The 21,145-nt window shown below is 38.2% G+C and overlaps 1 protein-coding gene across 5 annotated transcripts in view; it reads left to right on the forward strand.

The window, feature by feature from the left end:
* The window catches only part of triob (trio Rho guanine nucleotide exchange factor b), a 97,569-nt gene that overhangs the window by 3,736 nt on the left and 72,688 nt on the right, over window positions 1-21,145 (forward strand). For 3 of the 5 annotated variants that reach the window (XM_008432168.2, XM_008432167.2, XM_008432160.2), the window contains exon 2: window positions 8,693-8,746. In XM_008432168.2, the coding sequence (XP_008430390.1) occupies window positions 8,693-8,746 (54 nt within the window). Of the gene's footprint in view, window positions 1-8,692; window positions 8,747-16,263; window positions 16,310-20,363; window positions 20,577-21,145 lie in introns of those variants that run through there. The other 2 variants (XM_017309559.1, XM_017309557.1) reach the window with 2 other exon arrangements.

A 21,145-nucleotide genomic window follows, 5' to 3' on the forward strand; every position in this document is an offset into this window, starting at 1 on the left:
ACTAACAAAGAAGAAATTAGCCATAATTAATATTTTACTTCAGTGAAAACTTTCATCTCATATGGCAATTTGTACAGTGAGGAGGAGAAAGTCAGAAACAATCTTCTCTGAGAGGCAGCAGTTCGGAAACTGGATTCAGCTCAATTACATTTTTCTATAAAGCCAGCTGACAACAAATATCGTCTCAATGCATTATACGGAAAAAAAATCTATTCCATCCAATCATGCACTGTTTCAAAGTCAATTATATATTTTCCAATTTGATCCCAGTTATCAAACAATGCACTCAGTTTAAGTTTATTTTTCAAATTGGTTAAATAGTTTTAAGTCTTAAATAGTTTTTAAGTGACTTTCAGCATTCACTCCTTCTAGACCAGCATGAAGCATAAGCGGACTGTCGACTCCATTGTGCTGCAACTGAAGACGCAGTATCACACCGTAAAAACTCAGCTGCTATTTTTGTTGTGAAAAAAAAAACTAGCATTTGTTTTACCCTAAAAGGTTCTTTCAAGCTAGCGGCATGCAATGATGAGAGAAGCTGAAATCCTGATTATAGTCAAAGTCAAACACCTTCTCCATCATTTAGCTCAGTTGTTGAAGAAAAGAAAATAACTCAGCGGTGCAGGTAATTATCGTAAGACTATTATAAAGCGAAAGTATGGAAAACGAAGTCTGTCGGGAAACGGCACAAGAACACTGTTGAGGAAATTTACAACAGAACAGTTATTGTTTTTATGAATATGATCTATAGATGGAACAAAATGTTTTGCACTGACAGAAGATACACACAGTCTGAACACAGATTTCCTGATCCTGCGTAGCTAAATCTCTGGGGAAAATGAAGAGTGCTCACTCCTTCCTTTACTGACTTGCCAATAAGGAGCTACATAAATATACAATATTTTCCCTTAGGAAGATGCTTTTTAACACATCAATCTGCTTTATTTTTACAGCATGCATTTGCTTTATACTGCTCCATATGACATGAAGCTCTAAGACCTGGTTTCAAGGGGTTTTAGTCGGAAGGAGTTTTATGTCCAAAAAAGGCACGGACAAATTATTTATTGGCTTTGAAACATGGTGGAAAGTCAGGTTGTTATATTTGTTGGCATGGTGATGAAGATTTGTACATTTTGGACTTTATGTTGCAGTTAATTAATTGTAAGTCTTTGTACAGGATGCATGTTTTGTCCTTGTAAAGCATTTTTGCAGTACAAGAATCTTTCTCGGGATTTCAAATATTGTAATGAAAAAATGTCAGTGCTTGAGACAGATTTTCTCAACGAGTGGAAACAGACGCGAAATCAATTTTCTCAAGGTTTTGAAGACACAGGATAGAGGCATTTTAATTTACACAGAAACAACTTTGTTGTGCTGTTAAAATGCTTGTCCAGAAATGTGTACATGCTTACAGGCACCGGTTAGTCTGTGCTAAAGTTGCAGTTTAGGGCTTTTAAAAACCTGTATGTACAGCACTTTAATTTAAGCTACAGTGTATATTGGAAAAATATTGCATTCCCAGAGAAGTGACATGTAATGCACATGTTCAAGTTACTGTCAGTGATGAACAAACAAAAAACATATCCTTGTTTCCAGTATTCCCCATCACATATTTATTTTTGTATCATTATTTCCAGTCCTACTAAAGTACTTTTGTATCTACAAGTTTCAAACTCAGGGCAGCAGAGTGTGAATCCCTTCTCACTTGACCTTTAGCAGGGGTCAGCAACCTTTACAAGGCAAACAGCTATTTTTTTCCGCTCACTCCTACTAAATACAATTTTTATGGAGTCACAACACATATATTATCCTCTGGAAAAACTGATAAATCAAGTCTTAGAAATATCTATTATTCATTTTTCATGGCTGATTTTATGTCTTATATTTTTAGAACGACAAAAAAAAATTCTGACTTATTTACATAAAGAAAATGAAAGTATTTCTATGACCTGAATAGTCCATGTGAAAAAAGCTAACCCAACAGTACTTAGCCCCGATATCCACTGCAAAAAGTATAGTGGATAGTGGAAGTACAGTGGACAAATATGACAGTGTAAGTTGTAAGGGGAAATACTGGACGGTGGAATGAGTGAGATGAAGTCGAAATTAAAGATAGCAGCAGCTGTTCAGTCTGTTGGCGAGCACAGGACAGAGTCACCTTATCATCCTCCAGTGACCATTTAATCTGAGCAACATGTCGATAGTCAGATCTTGATGAAGATGGTAATATGCATAGGATGTTGCACAACAAGACTGTATTTAAAGCACTGAGTGCATTTGGGCAACAAACCTTGGCAGATTTCCTTGCATGATGTCAACAGGAAAAGTGATCTTCTGTCACAGGGGCTCTTGGATTGTGTGCACATTGCAGAACTATGATTTAAAAGCTGCCTTGTTCCAGAAAAAAGGCTCAGATGTGAATAAAGTTCTGTCGAGTTCACGCAACGTTCAGAGCAGTAGAAAAATGAAGACTTGAATCATTTTGATGGATTGTCCTGGAAATACCCGTATGAAAGCAAAATGATGAAACATCCTTCAACTTAAACCACAAACAGCAGGTGTGGTGTATGTACTCCATAGTACATTTGAGATTACATTTGGGAACAACATATCTCTTAATTAACCCCGATCAAATATGTTGAAGCACTATTGAGACCTTGTGGCAAAAGTAAAAAATAACATTTGCACAGTGGAGCATTTTAAAAAATGATTATTTCATATACAGACTCTAAAGTGATTCTTAAATGAAGTTACTGGTCCGGCAATTGCATTACTTTGCCGGACTTCATGGTGAAATTCAATTGTTGTAAAGGCAGCCAGATGTATGCTCCTGTTAGCTTTCATTCATACGACAGATTTTCTTCTGCACTAAAATAGTACTGGATAAGTATGCACATCAGTGCAGTCTGTGTGTGTGTTTTTTTTTTGTTTGTTTGTTTTTTTGAGCCGTGTCGAAAATAATTGTAAATGCACGCAAGCTCAGTAGCTACTCAACAATTAAATTAACACTAGTTGCACTAGCTTTTGACTTTGTGCGTTCAGTGACTGAGAATATAATTAAGATGTGAGCATCAGTAATGACACTGCCGTTATTGACAACTCAGCGAGCTGTGTCCCTCTGTGCCCACAGCAAACCCAATGACCTGTGCCAGTACAAGATGTAATGAGAGCCGAACCATCGAGCAGTAATCTCTCATTTTCTTGTAGTGCAGTCAAAACTGATGGGAGCTTAATGACCTGTAATATCACCTTGCAAACTCGAGAGTAAATCTCGTTATTCTGCTGATGAGATGGAGGAATTTCAACTAGGGGTGAAGTCTGCTGCTTAAAACGAATCTGCAACGATAATCCATATAGTACATGTCTAAGAAAACATGCTCAGAGATCATAAATGGGGCGGATTTTGTGAGGACAAATATAGGAATGAGGAGAAAAGAAAGGGAGCTGAGGAAGGAACTCAAGACAGGATTAAAAAAAAAAGGAGAGCGAGATGCAGAAAGAGAGGACACAACACACTCAGAGGGATAAACAAGCCTTCACTCATCAAATTATAGATCTCAGGCTTGGGTGGAGCTCACCCTGTAAAATGTAGGCTGTGCTGTTCTTCCTGAGGCTTTAACCTTACGGTTAGATCCAGGGGCAGCCTAATTGGCAGTTGGTCAGACTTAAAGATCATAAGCTTTGACTGGCATTGCCTTCACTGCTGAATCTCATAGGCTCACTCGCGCCGTTAACTCTCACTTACTGAACTCAGCAAAATGAGACCGCTAAATTGAGTTATTTTGACATCCGAGGAAGGTCCCGGACATTCTGTTGGCCGCTGTTAAAATAGTTTGGATCAAACTTTGACTTTATTATCGCATATTCAACCGACAGAGATGAATGGCATCATGTTTTCTCTTTCCAGATGTTGAGAGGACTAGGCTACAACATATTTTCAAAAAAATAATCTGTAAAAATGAATCATGCAGACTGCAAGCTGTGGCCATGATGAGTGGCAGAGAGGTGGTTTATCAGAATGCGCAACTGGGAATGTGCTTATTGTGACAAAATGCATTTGTTTCTTCGTAACACCTGTAAGATTGAGAGATGTAAAAAAGTTTTCTTGATTTATTTCATGACCATCTTTGTAATGATACGTTTTAAAACATTTTAAAAGAGCTGAACTATATGAATTCATTGATATTTTTCAGGTACTTAGTGCCATTTTATCACACAGTCAAGTAACTGTGACAGTCGGTTGTTATGAAAATGCTGTACATAAAAACAACCTGAAAGAAGTTTGACTTTGTATCAGAGCCATATCTGATGCTTTGAAATTGGCTTCTGTCTCTTTAAGAACCCCCTACATTTTCTGACACGCCCCCTTCAGCAACTCCTCACAACAGTTCTTCTTCATGTCATGCATTGATGTTAATTCTCCATTCTTAGGAGCTCAGCAGACATGCAGTTCCACCATGTGTTTGCTAATTGCTGCAGTTGCTGGTCTAGAGGAGCCCCATACCTTCTGTTTTCTATTTTTTCATTGTCTTTTACAGCGAGGACTAATCAATGATAGTAGGAAGAGGGATGGAGATAAATACAGAGCTGTCTTGGGGGGAAAAAAATATCAGAGAATACAAAAACCTGACATTAGAGTGTCAGTTTTCATTAGACATATATCTGTGGAGAACCTGAAATTGATTATCAGGATGGCCAAGAAGTTGGTTACGTATTTGAAGGATGCTAACTTCACACACATACACATAACTTGGACACATGCACAGGGGTATAAATCACTGTATCCCACACACGGCGCCTAAGGCCTGGGACACACACACACAAAAAAAGATAGATGAATGATGAATGGATGGAAGAGTATTGCAGATCATAAAAAAAGATGGTGGGCTGTTCTGTGTGTCTCCTGCAAATCCACCAACTGATAAAAGAGTAGCCCCCATCTGTAAACAACAGACTCCCACCCATTCAATCCCCTCACCACTTCCCATTCCTCCCACTTCTTTTCAACATAGCTGACGTCTGTCTTTGGCTTATGGTCAAAATTCCAACAATGGTCTTTGTTTGTCACATCAGATCTTTTGCCACAACATTTATTTGTGATATTAAAATCGGAGTATGTAACTTTTATTAAAACGTGTTTTTGACATTTTCTAAAAACGTAATCCTCTTCCCCCATGTGTCCCTGTTGCCCTCTTCAAAAATGCACCACTCCAAAAAAACACAACCAATCAGATTCAAGAGGAGGGTCTTAGCACAGTCAATCATTCTCGTGTACGTGCCGCTCAATGTACTAATGGCGGAGAAATGACTTACTGTTTCAGTTTATCGGCCAGCATCGGAGGACATGCTATCTAGCCTTAAGTGTTCACAGCAGACTCTGCTGATGGGAAGAAGCTGTAGAGCAGCAGAGAGCTTCTCCCCTTCTCGGTCAGAATACTGTACACACCTTCTGACCTAGCTGTGTATTTTTGTAGTTAGTAGTGGGAGAAGGCAGAGGAGCTTTTTTGTTTTCCTCCAGATTATCTGTCTCATACTGTCATGACACAGTGATAATTTTAGTGCGTATAGTTTTTTATTTTTATAAAAGTTACATATCCCAGGCTTAAATGCTTAACAGTTGTTGTTTTTTTTACATTTTAATGTGTAAAACTAAAAGACTCCGCTCCAGTAAATGAAACCGGGAAACGGCCTTGGTGCTTCAGAATATATATTACTTATAGGTATTCATTTAGAAAATATGACTTCTCCCTCCTCGATCTGTCTGCTCTGTACTTACAGACCTATAACTGATGCCCCTCCCCTGTCACTCTTCCCCTTTAGCTCAAACCAGGAAAACATCTGGATTTGAGATCTGAAGTCACAAACCTCCCACAATGCTTTGTGGCTCTTTTTTTTCAAGAATAGACCTTTGAAAAAGGAGCCAAGAAGTCATGAGGGCATGCACTCCTTGAATCATAGAGTTCTTAAAAAGCTTCTAAAAAAGGAAAGATTATGTGCTGCACAAACTGTTACATTTTTCCTCCCGTTTTGCTAAAATGTGTTTCTGCGCTCCTCTTCGACTGAAGAATGAGAAATGTGTTTTTATCTGTTCTGCCACAGTTTTGTAAAATGTATTGTCCACACAGACACACACACGCACACACACACACACACACACACAGTCAAAATGACACACACAGTCATTTTGTATTTTCACAGTCACAACTAGTTGATTGAGGAATGAATGGATGCAGGCAGAAACCTAAGTTCAGACTTCAGCTAAGGAGCGGAAAACTCCAGAATTCGAAAACTAATGATGAGTTATGCAGCAGAACCAGAACCAGTAAGCCAGGAGGATCAGATAAAAAAAAAAAAACAGAACTTGTCTACTCTGCTCTGAATATTTTCTGACACCAATATATTTTTATCTTCTTTTTTTTTTAAATCTCTTGGATTGCAATCAAAACATGGCAATACAAGTGCAAGTAGTGATAAGATCAACATCAGAATTCAAAGACAGATCCAGAACATGACCAACGCATAGTTAGGCTAAACAAGTGTAACTCATCTCCTCTCATTGTTTAGTCTGTCCTCTCAGTCATTAACTTCCTTACTGCACGTCTGAAGTTTGATGAAAACAAAGCCAAAACAAATCAAGAAGGAAGAATAAAAAGAGATAAAACTGCTTCATTGTTATTGTGCTTGTGTAATTGTTTCTAATCGTCTCAGGCGATTAGAAACAGGAATACAAAGATGTTTCATACAAAGTAATACAAAGATGTTTCAAAACTTCATGCAAAAACATTGACACTGATATGTTTTTAAGTTACTCTTGCTGAATGTTTCCCTTTCTGGAAGATTAGCCGCAATTTGACACATAGAACTTACTAGCTTGCATTTCACATAATCATACTATAGTTTTTGAGGCTCCTACTTGTTTTCCCACACTTTTCCAGATCATAGCATGCATAGTTACCTGTCCATTTTGTGTGCATTTTAAAGCACATCTTGCATTCTGAATTCATGATTTATGATTCAAATAAGAGGGAGGTAAAAATCAAAGAAAAAAAGAGGATGGATGGAATGACATTGAATAAAACATATAAAAAAATCAAATTTTGTCAGACATGGAAGTTGTTTAAAATCCCTACCTTCCTAGCTATGCAGGGATTCCTGTAATTTTTACACACGTTGATATCTTCTGCTATGCTTCTAACACTTCTCCCTGTAGTGACTTTATATGTTTAAAACAAAGAGCGGGCATAATGTGGAGTTTGCTTTGGTGAAATCAAACCCCCGCTTTTGCGGTGTGTGTTTGCATGCATGTGTGAGACTGCTTGTCTTCCGTCAACAGCTGTGTCAAGCCTGTCCAACAGGACCTGTGTAGTCTCGCTCTCGCAAACAGACTCTTGCTGCATCAGTCCCACTGGCTTTTTGAAGAGCGAGGCTCTAATTCGTGTCACGTAAAAGCGGAGCTCTTTTGACTCGGTCTTGGCCCTTCAGCCTTCGGATAAAATAGGCCAAGGATCAGGCTTAACATCCCATCTTACTGTCAATCCTTGTAGGAGAGCGTTTACCTCTGGCAAATTGGCTGCTGCTCCACAGGATCTTTAGCACCTTTTGCCCATCTGGGTCATTATTATTATTGATTCTGTTTTATAGAGTATTCATATATAGGCAAAGTTTGCAAGCCGTAAAATGTTAAGTGTCTCCATGTGACATTTGATGCCACTTCTCTGTAATAATAATAAAAAAAATTATTTTATTGTATGAGAATTGTCTTCTAGTTATGAAATATTTATTTCTTCATGGGAACATTTGGTTCCTCATGTTCTGAGCCTCAACCTGTAAAGTTCTCTTTGTCTTCATTTTTTATTTTTTTTTTTACTTCAATTTGAAATTGATGCCAAATAATGAGTTCTTTTAATGCTTAATTAGTTTCTGAGAATTCAAAACTTTAGCATGGATCACAGCTATGACTTCACTGCCCTTCTTCTGGCCCATGTTTTTTTTTTTTTTTTTTTTACCTCAGCCCATTCGGATCCCTCTGCCCTCTGTCTTTTCACTGATAAGGCCTTGAGCGCTTTATCAGGACCTTTTCCTGGACCAAACACTTCATCTGCTCCGCGTAGAACGAGGCATACAGTGTGTAAGCAGGTGCTTACTGTAATCCTCGCTAGGCGACAGCATATGCCAGGCTGTTCTTTTCAGAAAGGCAGCCAGGAGAAGTCAGAGTGGAGAACTAAGCTGGCTGTGTCCCTCTTTCCCCTCCTCCCTGTTATCTTGTGCCACGATAGTGCCATGTTGTCGAGTGACCCAGAAAGCAGTTCTTCTTCTGTTCAATGCATGATGCATGGCAGTGAAAGTAAGCATTTGGGCGAAGGATGTATTTGGAGCGAGACTCAAATAGTGTGACGAGCTCTTTTCACATCAAGGCATCAAAGTTTTCATTAATGTAAGTTTTATAGTGCTTAAACCCCAGTGTGTGTGCACAAGCATCTGTGTGCAACATGCAAGATGGTGTTTAATCTTAGTTAGGGGACAAACCAGATATCTGGATCAAAGGGTTGTTGGTACTGTAAGCACCCTGTAATTCCACCACTTCAACAGGCTTTGCTGCATCTCCAGTTGGTTGCAGCGTTCTTCAATCTGTTTGTGCCTCCTTGAACTCATCATGCATCTCTCTGTGTGTGTTTGTGTGTGTTTTTTTTAGACTGCTCTCTTCCAAAATGTGAATCCAAACTGGATGGCCCTGGTCAAACCTCAGGTAGGTCAAACTCCTAACGGTGCGACAGTCATTCACATCGTGTCTAAAGTATCTCAACACATTTATTTTTTTGATATTTTACCATCAGGTCTATATAGACCTGATGGTCTATATAGATTTTTTTTTGGGGGGGGGGGTTATAGTTTTGGTGTATAAACTGGAGCTTGGATTTTTTCAAGTCAGTGAAATTACTCTGTGTTTTTGTGTTTAGTGTAAAGCACTTTGAAATGCCTTGCTGCTGAAATGTGCTACAAATAAAATTTGATTTGATTTGGTTTTAGTCTTCCGAGTTGGCAATGAAATAATGTAGGAGCCATTTTTTAGCCATCTGACTGGCTTTGTAGTCCAACAGATGTGGGAGGGGCAGCACTGCACTTCTGTTGTAAAGTAAAACTCTGTTCACGCTTTCTACTTTTTGTTATGTCATAAATTAATCTTAAGGGAAAGCTCAGGTTGTTTAAAAGTTAATTAAAGGAACGTACTATATTACTTCACTAAAGTTACTCTGGCGAACTTTGCTGGTTCTGTCCAACCGCCTGAGCAGCTGATCCAGAGAAAAAGCCGATATTTAGTAAATATATCATCTTCCCTGTCGTTTGACAGACTCCTTATCTGTTTAATTGAGTTAAATTTGTGGGTTTCAACCCACAAGTTTAAATATGTTCAATTTGAAGTGTTTTGAATTGCTAAAATAAGCTAAAACAAGAGTGAGTTTATCTGACTAGCTATTACCCTTTCACTATTTATTTACTTTTCTATCAGTCTGAGAGAAGGCTGATAGGAGCTTTTAGTTATTAAAGGTGACACTTGTTAAAAACAATTAAAAAAAAAGAAGTGTATTCTTTGACTAAATGTTTTTTTTATTAATGATAATTAACTTCTCTGAATCTCACTTTTAAAGTCTGGACTATCCAATTGGATAAATATAAATGCTATAAGAGAAAGTTTTGGAAACTGAAATATTTACCAACCTTACTAACAAATACCAGCCCATGCACTGAGGAAGAAATATTTGTTGTTGTTAAAACGTACAAAAAAATGAATTCCATTTTAAATCAAATCTTGCGTTTCCTCAAAGCTTCCCTGAATTAAATCCCATCAGATTGAATTTCTTCCATGCACAAGCAACTCTGACCTTGTGTGTTGACATCTCCTAATGCCTCCTGGCCACTAAGACTATAAATACACCAAGTCATTCTCTCATGGCTTTCTTGCTCATGGTCATAAAAAATGCCAGTTAAGTGCCCTGAATCTGGATATGCACGTAGATTATCTCAAATAAAGGGAACAAAGTATAGTTTTCATTTTTTTTTTTTTTCCCAGTGTAATCTCCTTTGGACTTAAGTATATAAGGACGCTTTGGATATCTTCCATAATAAGTTTAATTTATGTTTTTACTAATCCACGCTTGGCCAACTGGCATACAGAGGCAGAATTTTATTTGCATTGCCATAGTGGGAGGAAACGGGGACAGTTCCTGTCCAGATTCATGTCGTGATAGATTTGCAGTTTTGGACCACGGCAGAAGAGCATCATCATGAGCCGACCGTGTCTGATGTCGCTCTGAGTCTGACATGCTAGACTCTGTTTGACCCGATGTTTTTTCCAACTAGGCCATGCACGGATGAAAAGAAGATTGGTTCTTATCGACAGCTTGGCCCATTATTCCCAGTTGCCAGATCGTAAATGGAAGCTAATGTAAAATGATTGGGATATGCCAGGCAAATCCCAAACCCAGACCTTTAACCACAACCTCATGAATTTCTCCCCTAATGCTGAACAAATGGCACAATGCAGAGCAGCACTGGTGTCTCTGTACATTTCTGCTGAAATGAGGTAGAAATTCACAAGCTGCTAACTGCTGACTGGAGTTAATCAGGCTGTGCTGCTTATTTATGGCTTTTTGTTCCTGTTTCCTTTTCAATTACTGCAAACACAATTAAGTTGCTGTCGAATGAAGCGTCAATTTAACAAACTGCCTCAAGCATCTCGGTTTACAACAACAGGAAATTAACGGTGTTTTCTCGGAACACTGGATTCTTACATCTATTTCATCTATTTTGTTGAAAACTGATTAGTTCTGAATGAAGAACTGTTTATTTATTTATTTTATTGGTCTAATAGTAAGTGAATGAAGGACTGCTGCGTTTGCCTGAAGTTGTGATTGATTTCTTTGTTGTTGCTCATGTTTCCTTTTCAAAAGTCTTGACGTAAACTCAACAGCTTCTTGTTCTTTAATTCATTATTTTCTTAGACTAGTCAACTCAAAATGAGTCTGTCTTTTTATGGGAATAATTTGTTGACAGCGTAATGAGTTTTTGCTTTCTTGCAGTTTTGATATTTATCGATTAATACGATTTGTGATTTGTCCTGCGAAAAGGAAGTCTCCAGTGTAAAACAAAGCTGTGATAGAGAGTAATTAAGGCTTTGTTCTGTGTCACGTATACTTTTAGGGTTGACCCGGAGTAACCCAACATTTTCACATTTTGCCACGTTAAACCATAAACCGGCTTGTTTCTATTTGAACTTTAAACAGCACGCCATCGGTGTGTAAAACCATGAAGTAGAGAGAAAATGATATATGAATGTTGAAAATTCTTGCAAAATAATATTTAAAAAGTGTGAAATGCATTTGTACTCTCAATCTCCGTTACTTTGACACCCTTGGCTAAAATTTGTTAAAAACGAGGCCACATTATTGAAATGCATAAAGCCAATGTGTGTGGAATGTAACATCCATATAAATACTCTATGAAAGAGTTTTGTTGGTGAACATAAGTGAAGAAGCAACACGAAAAAGATCAAAGGCAGGTCAGAGATAACATACCACAAAACTTAGTGGGGACAGATAATGTGAGGATGCTTTTTTTTTTAGCAGGGAAATATGGAATGGTTAAAGTTGATAAAAGATGGATGGAGCTAAACACAGGGCAATCTGAGAAGAAAACTTGCAGAAGACTTGAAACAAGGGGATATGTTTACCTTCCAGCAGGACACACAACCCTTAATTTTATCCCAGTTAAAGTCTGGACCTAGAGCAAATTGAGAATATGTTCTGCAAGACTTACAAATTGATGTTCACAGCTGTTTAACTACACTGCAAAGAAGATTTGGGACATTCTTTTTTTGTCCTTCTGCAGATTTGTAAAACTAATTTAAAATTTGCAATTGTAATCAAAGCATGAGGGTTTGTAGTAAAAACTGTTGACTCAGAGGGGCTGATGCCATACTTTTTTAGATAAAAAAAAATGAAAATAGTATCCCTTTGCTTCCATTTCAATTACTCACTGCTTTGTGTTGGTGCATTGCATCAAATACCAGGAAAACGCACAAAAGTTTATGGTTTGACAAAATGTAAAAAGAAAAAAGAGATACAAATACTTTTTCAGGATGTCGATCACTTTCCACCGTTTGTATTTTTGTACATGACAGGAGATTATTCTTAAAAACATGCATGCATACATGTTTCTTTGTTGAGGACGCTTGTCCACAAAATCGCAAAGAGTCCCTTGCATGCACTCTTAGCTTGCATATGGGCTTCCAGACTAAGCGTGCTCAGAGTAAACAGTTGGACTCTCCCCCAGTTATGCTCTGGATCTCAATCCAAGATAATCTGTCACAGTAGCCAACTGGCTGTTCAGTCAGGATCATTCTGATCTCTTGCTGTACTAAAGGGATATAAGCATGCTTGGTATGGTGAATTAGATGGGAATTTTCCTCGCTGGCTGAAAGTGAAGATAACTTTTTCAGCACAGAGGGGGGAGATTGAGTGGTCTCCTCCTCTGCGCTGCTTTCCTCTCGTCTCCGCCATATGTTTCTGTTCAGTTTAATTCAGCAGTGAGCTCAGTCTCTCATCCCTGCCCACACTGAGCTCACTGTGTGGTTCCTATTGAACTGGGCTTTGAATGCTAACCATGTGCACCGCGGGTAGACAAGCAGCCAGGCATGCTCCCTCAGTCTGTCTCTCTCTTTCACTCTTTCTCTTCCTGACACACACACATGCACACACACTCCTCTAAGCAGCGGAGGAAGTGGTTTCCTCTGAGTTCATTGGATTTCTGTTTTTTGAAATTGTCCCCCTGCAGATGCCTGGATGGTGAAGAAGAGGCTTGATGGTGTGTGTGTGTTTGCGGAAGTTGTTTAGTGTGAATTAAGTTAGTTCACTTTTCAAGTTCATGTCTCTTTTATTTTGATGTGTTCTGTTTCTTCTTATCCCAATAAATGGTAAACACGTAAAACTAATGTAATACAGACATATCAGGCTGTTTCTGTTTCTGGCTGATAGGAATTTACAATTTTCTTCAAAATCTAACTTGCACATTCTGAACTTAACTTTCAAGAAAAAGTCAGATTTGTGATCACTACTAATTTACCATGAAGTGTATTTGGCTCTTGTTTGTTATGTTTAATTGTGGGTTTTAGCAATTGTTTATGTAAAGGCCTTTCCCAGGATTGACACTGCAAAGTTATCATGGCTATAAGTTCTATATTTCCATCATATTTCAGTGATAGAAATATGAAGGTCAGGAATGTTGGGAATGTTTTCTTTAATAAATATGTATGGCATACTCTACTCTTGAAGTAAATATTGGATTATGTTATGGTAAGTTTATGAACTTATTAAATAATCTTAAACAGTAAATAAGATGCCACTTGATGCACTGTCTGTCACAAATCAGAGCTAGTCAATGATACATGAGTGTTTTGCTAGTGAAATGTCCACCGTTATTAAAAATGAACTGACAGAACAAATAATCTGAACACAATAAAATTCTTCATAGGTTATATTTAAAGTCCTAACACCTAAACTGAAGATATTGTATTTTAATGTAATGGTCAAATCCTCTACTTTATTAAGACAAATACAAATTGTTTGGTTGAACTTCATTTGAACTTGCTTGTAGAAAATAAAAATAGTGTTGCTGTCATCTAACTCACAAGGAAGCGTGCAGGATATACAAGCAGTGTCCATCCTAGTATTGTCCACAGAGGGTTGTTTACACACATCTGCCTTTAAGCACCTGTGTGAACTCCTGTGAATATTGTTTATACTAAAGAGCATCCTGACTTTGTGTGCTTTTTTTGCTGTGTGTTTGCACAGGCAACTTTCATTGGATCACTCCTGTGAGTGCAGCATTAAGCATGAGTGCTAAGGATAAAGTAATTCACAGTTTTAGTAGTTACAATTAATCCTGACAGCCGCAATTACTTATTTAAAGTGAACTTACCAATGGATTTGTATTTGGATTACTTTACCCAATGTGTTAGATGTATTTATATTTAGATAACCTCTACTTTTAAAAAATCTTTTAAATGTCTCTTGGATGTTTATTTTCCGTATGACTTTGTTTTTTATTTTTATTTTTATTTTTTATTAGTACAGCACTTTTGTAAACTTGTTGTTTTTGGATGTAGAGTTTAGAAATAAAATGAATCTGGATTTTTGATGCAGTTGACGACAAATGGCTAAGCTAAATTTCAGCTGGATGTGATGTGAGCACTCTTTTTACCTTTAAAAATAACTAGTAACGAATAAATAACTAATGTTATTTCTCCTTAATTACACAGGTCCGTGCATTCTTCTGAAATGGTAAATGGAACCACAAACATCCAGAATTGTTTACTAATTAATAATTAGAACTAATTGGTTTTAGTTAGAAATGATACAAATTAAGTAGTATACATTAATTGTAACTTAAACATCTTGCACAATCTGTGGTTGTACAAGTTGTTGTTTAAATGTTGGATACTTTGTGTATTTAGAATGTTGTTTTATCTGTTACATCACTCAATTAAAACATGTCTGAAGAAAAATAAAAACGTGGTGTCATTCTCAAGACAAATGGAAAATATGGTTAAAAACAAATAGGAACCAAAACGGCAGATATTCTGCGTGTGTCTTTGCGAGTCAGTATGTGGCTATCACTAAAACGTGTTATAAATAAACAAGTAAAACGTCATAATAATGACAACTGTAGGAAAATCGAGTAATGTTATTTTCTAAAATGCAATAATTATTGCCATATTATTACCATACATTTCACACCTTTGAACAAAACTGTCAGGATATCAATATCCATGATGAATGTGCACAATAATAATTATGATGCAAAATGTTAATATAATAAGTAATAAAAAAAACTCTATCATGCTGAATGTCTTTAGCTATTGTGAGAACACAGAGCACAAGTCACGATATTTTCCTGCACACCTAAAATGTTTTTCTTTTTCAATCTGTAAAGGGATAGAGAGAAGAGGAGATGAGACCAAAATGTGTGTATAATCACACGTCTGCACCCCCACCAAAAAGTCATTGATCAAATTCACCAGTAGTATTTTTTTTCTCTTCCCTGATTAGAATTCAGATCCGTTCCCCATGACATCCACACACAAACAAGCGCATTAGACGTATAAATACGCCACCATCTGCTAATAAGCTCCATCTGCCGTACACTGAATTTACCCCCGAAGTCATGTAGAGTTTCTCTTCTGTCAACATTACATTCTCTCCTTCTTTCTGAATGCGCTTTTTTTTGCAGGATCTGGGATCAGTGCAACGGTCACGACCTATTATTGATGCTGTGTAGACAGCCTTTTGACAAATAGAGGTTAGCACGACAGCGTAATTTATTGTTATGTGCCCTCCCCCTCAAACCCTTGCGCCATCCCTTTTCCCCCACATCATCATCATCATCATCATCATCATCATCATCATCATCATCATCATCATCATCTTTGTCCTCTGCCTCTCAGATCATGCTCTTTTTCTTGGGAGCACTGATGCATAGAAAAACGAGGTTCCGCTCTCTCCTGCGTCCAATTGCCATCAGCCTCTCCCATGCGGATCGGCCAATCGCTCTTCTGAGCGGGGCTGACACGGGAGGGGCGGAGAGTCAGGGACGGGGCGAAGGGGGATGTGTTGTGTTCGTGTGCTCTTGCTAGCTGCTCCTTGACTTGAGGAATATAAAGGATGCTGCTCCAGGAGCGGGGGGATGCCACTGTAATGCCAGATCTTTGCTAGTCAGCGAATGCATTTGTAGGTCTCGATTCCTGTGCTGCTGAGGAGTTATTTTTATTCATTGAAATTAGCGACACTGGAATATGCTGTTTTCACAGCATCTGTGCAAATGGATCAGTGATTAAAATTTTATTTTACGTGCCGATGAATGCAAAACTCAAGATGTCTTGATCTGTGCCAGCAATGTGTTTCGAGGGAAATCCACAACTCGGTTTAGAAATGAATGCACGTCAAGTGGATCTGATGCTTGCAGTTTCTGCTTTTGTTACTTAATGATTTGATTGACCTCTTGTGCTGGAACATGCTACATAAGGATGATTGACAAATGCTCTCTGAATCAAACAGATAATTCAGAAAAGAGCTGATCATAAAGGAATTGGAGAGGTAAAAGCCATAAAAGAGGGATTTTCTTAGACGAGTAACTTTTTCATTGAAGCTCCTTTATGGATGGCGGCTCCTTTTCTCTCTGGCTATGGCTCTTTAAGTGGTTTAAGGGAGTAAACGGGCCAAGGACATGTCCATCCAGATCCTATCTGCCCCCCCGTGTAAGTATGACATGTTTACAGAGTCCCACAGCGAAACAAAATGCAATTTTTTAGGCTGCTTTGTTTTTGTTAATACGCTTGGCGGCAAAAACACAGCTCTAAAGTTAGATTTCAGAGGTCTGCAGGCTAACTATTAAGCGCATGTGACTCATGCGGTCTCACCTCTTCTGCTGCTACGATCCGTGTTTACATGGAAAGGGGGTGTAACCGTCAAAGATGTAAGACAGAAGATCTGTGAAGTGGTCGGGATTGCATAATTTGTTTCACACATAAAAGACAAAATAATTGGCATGTTTTGTCATGTATTCCTGAACTGAAATATTATACCAGGCAAGAGATTAAAGAACAAAGATCTAAAGATTGGAAGATGAAGCTGGAGTCTAGACCCCTGCCGATGAATTATATTGTATAAAGCTGAAGAAGAGCTTCGGAGCTATCCTATGTAAGTTTAGCTGAACAGGAACCAGATGCTGCAGCACATCTGGTTACAGGCAAACGCCTAATGTTTAAAGTTTGTTTTTACACGTTTAAAGTTCTTAAACGTGTAAAATACCAATCTAAAAGCTATTAATATAAGTCATCACTACGCTTCGTTACACTTTTTGTAGATAAAGATATTTTATTTAGCTTCAAATATACATCCTGACCCTCGAAATCAAATGTAGTGATCCATAAGCATTTATTTTTTAATTGTCTTGTCAGTATTGATTTCTCAGGAGCTCAGTGATGGAAATAGGAAGGTCAGGAATGTTGGGAATGTTTTCTTTAATACATATGTATGGCATACTCTACTCTTGAAGTAAATATTGGATTATGTTATGGTAACTTTTACTGAATTTCAAAATTTCTGACTCTTTAAACAAAGACATAAATATTCCCCCCTCAATATTCCTTAATCTCTTGTCTTTGGAGATTTATTAATTATTATTATTATTATTTTTATTTTTTATTTTTTATTTTTATTTTTATTTTTTTTTATTTTAGGAATAAAAGTCTGATTTAGAAAGACAAATGGGTTACTGGTGCAAAGACGTACCACAGTTCTGAAAGTTGTGGTTTGGAAATCGCTAATACATTCTGTAATATTTTTAATTTGCTTTGGTTTAGTCCTGTTAGTAAGATGCTAACGAAAGGGCTGTAATGACTCTGGATTTGTGCTTGTCTGTATCCAGAATATAATTTTTGTTTATGTTTTTTGTGCAGGAACTATGATATTGTGGTATTTTAAGGTTATTATACTTTCAGAACATTTTACTGACTAATGAAAAATTTGAAGAAAAAGTTGAAAGAGTCCCATAGTTTTCCTCAGATGTTAGAAAATATGTTGTTGTGGGATTCATTTTCTCTTTCTTAATCATGCCCATTTGTGCCATATGTAGTTGTTTTCTTTTGTGAGAATGTGATGCAGATAAAAACAGGAAATACAACATGGATGCACACTGTATCCTGTGTGTGTGCAGTCAGGGTGGAGTCCTGGCTCCGCTGGCAGCTCTATGTGATTTTAATGCCCCAAAGTTGCAGCTCTGATTGTTTTCCTTTATCTTTTGGTCTCGAATCCTTCTCCTTTTGGGATAGTTTGAGACTGAGACTACCGGGAGCCAGAGCAAAAATATGAAAATAGCTGGATAGCATTAGATTTGGAGCTCTTCAAATGCCCGAATTAGTGTGAAATATTTTCCTCTGTAGGAATGCTGGTGTAAATCAGCTGCAAAATTGTAAGCACTCGTCTGCCAGTGTAGTTCATATGCCCCTGTATGATGTTCGTCTGGCTCTGTGGATTGTAATTTTGAGCGGAGGAAAAAAATTCTTCTCTAAATGACCACTGGCCCCTCTCAGGGAGTATTTGTATGCACGTGCATGTGGTCACTCGTGCAGGCCGGTCAGATGTTCCATCAGATAGTCTCATAGCGTGCTGTTTTTATAAACCAGTTGTTTTTAGAGCTATGACAACAGTGAAGTGCTTGCCTCCTGTCACGGAGACGAGCGTTGGACGTGTAGCTTGCTGTCTGCCGTGTGTTTACTCAGCAGGACATTGGTCTTTGTTGTAGACAAGTCTAGTGCAAAACTATTCACAACACAATGGAGTTCCATGGAGGGAAGTTGACAACAGAAACAAGGAGACTGTAATCAGGAAATGACCAGAGAAGAGTGTTTTGAATGAAAGGCAAAGTAAGGAGGGGCAAAGAAAAAAAAAAAACTGAACCTGGGTAGCGGTGAACACTTTGTGGGGTCAGTGATGTGTACATTTATCTTAAAATGTCCCTGGAAGCTGTTATAGAGAAAGCCACACAAACAAGCTCCGTTAAACAATAATGTGAGAGCTACACCGTGTTTTGCACCACATTATCATCCTGTGGGACCAAACTCTCATTGCTGAGCTCCTGAACATGGTCGCCGGTTTTCCACATTTGGTGACCCTGCTGGCTACCCAGACAGCCCACCACTGGGTGTAAGTCTTACCTGTAACATAATAACTAAAGCTCAAAGGTTTTGTGTTTTACCTGAGATGCACTGAGGCTTCCCTACGTACAACATTATGATTCCTTTCTTAGCTTTGTGGTCTGCAGTGTCAGTATGACTTTTCTTTGCATCGTCAGGCATGCTTAGGTATTTTTCTTAATATTAAGAATGCAGATGTGCAGCATTTTTATCTCCCTAAAATATTGGATTTACTGCTCTCAAACCGTCGGTCATACTCTCCTGAAATCCAAATCGGATTTAGGGTCACTTCTGTTTAATGAATAACACCCAGCCAAAACCATTTTGTCACATCCATGTTCAATTTCTTTCTTTTCCCCCCTTCCTTTTCTGTCCTCTTTCTCTCCTGAGCAGCTTAGTAACACAGTGGATCACAGAGGCATTCACCCGTCCATTTGTTTCCTTTGCTTCGAAAGTGTCATTCGGTGTTTTCTGGTTTATTGGTTTGGTTTCGTTGCACAGCAGGACAGTCAGGGGCTTTGGTCCAAAGCGGGTTGCTGATTGGTTGCTCCCACAGCCGTACAAAGCATCCTCGGCTCTGCTTCATTGATGAGTTGATGCAGTTCAGCTGGCTGCACAGTGAGTTTATATTGCACACTGCGATGGGGAGACAGATGCCCATGGTTGCTCAGCACTGAAAAAGGCCTTTATGCCTCAGTCAGAGTCTCTCATTCAGCTTTTCTGCTGCAGAAACCATTACATGGTTTACACTGTGTTTGAGGAAACAGCAAGCACCATTGTTTGACTGGAAAGAAGTCCATTGTCCTATTGGTAATGTTCATGAAGTTTGACTTTTTTATGCTATAAAGGTATGAAGTAGAGTAGGACAGTGTTCATCTCAATGATTTTGTGTGTGGATGATCTTAGACTTTACGTGAATCCGTTCTTCTTTTCTGATGTTGCATTCCTTCTGTACTGAGAGGTCAAAACTCTTGAATTTGGACAACTGGCTTGAAAACTTGGAGGTTCCTAACTAGTCTAGACTTTATAGTTCAATGTGGCTACTATGCTTATAAAAGGGAGTAATTGGTACATTTATACAGTTTATTTGCACTTCTGACAGTTCATATAAAAGTAAATCCTTTGCAATTATAGTACTGTGCGAAGTTATTTTGTTGGTTTGTTGTTAAAATACATAAGAGACTACAAAATACATTGTTATTGGTTTGTATTGGACAACAGAAAGCAATTAGCAAATCTAACTAATGTTTCCAAATGCAGCGTGAAACACAATTAAGTTGAGGATGATGTAATTCCTGACTTTACATATGTATTTAAACTATATCTGGCAGGTCATTGTAGTCACGTATATTTACAGCTCGAATGGTGTGACCTATTTTACTCTCGCTCATGCGTTGCTGCTTATCCTGTCTCACTTTCTAAGAGGTGACAATCCTTCCCAGTTATTTATTCCAACAGGATCAGCCATGACATTCATGACCTGGCCTTTTATAATACACGTACAAACTGTGTGATCTCACAGTCACATGAGGCTGCAGGCTGTCAGCTTCGACGCCCTGCGATAGTACAAGAAGGCCACCATTGAATGCAATGCGTCTGATTTGCCTTTAGTAATTCCGAAAATGCTAAAATCTTGGGAAAAGTAAAGCATTTCATGTGCACCTTTGGAACTAGTGGGAGTGCAACTTTTGGAGCATCTTTTGGCTGTTTGGATTGCGATTGATAACACAAAACATGGCTGCTCTGACCTTGTTGTTCCGTTTGCACTACATGGGATTTCTTAGGGAAAGGAAGGGAAGGCTGGCCTGGCAGTCTGCAAGCAAAACTGGTAGGTAATACATCTTTTAAAAAGAAATAGTTGATAGTTAGCTGTCGATATGTTTCTGTATGTACTAGCTTGTTTTCCGGTTTACGTTCATCTTGTATATTTAATATTTAATTGTATACTATATTTATCTTCTTTTAACACCACCTCCAAAAAACAATCAGTAAAAACAATAAAATCTAGGACATAAATAATCATTGGATGTCTACGGCCTTGAAATGCCATGAAGCACACTTGAAAATGCTAAGAAATTCATAACTGAGTCCAGTGAAAGATTCTTAATACAAGAGAGATTACAAGCAGTCATTATCAAAGCTTGTTCACAGACTAATACATTAGTCGCAAATGTTTTGCAAGCTTAGATGTTTTTCCCTCTCCTGTCAGTAAATAGCCAAGCACACTTGGAGGGGAGAACGGTTTAAATTCAGTGCAGTGCCTGATACTAAATCTCATTTTGGGGAGGGGTTAGTGACATCAGGGGGACAAGGCAAAGAAAAGCCAGTAGGAGATGGCAAAAAGGAGCTGGCAGGCCCTTTAGCCTTCTGTAGCTCAGTGGGTGGTAGGGCGTTGAC

The sequence above is a fragment of the Poecilia reticulata genome, linkage group LG16 (assembly GCF_000633615.1).
Source record: "Poecilia reticulata strain Guanapo linkage group LG16, Guppy_female_1.0+MT, whole genome shotgun sequence".
Taxonomy (NCBI): domain Eukaryota; kingdom Metazoa; phylum Chordata; class Actinopteri; order Cyprinodontiformes; family Poeciliidae; genus Poecilia; species Poecilia reticulata.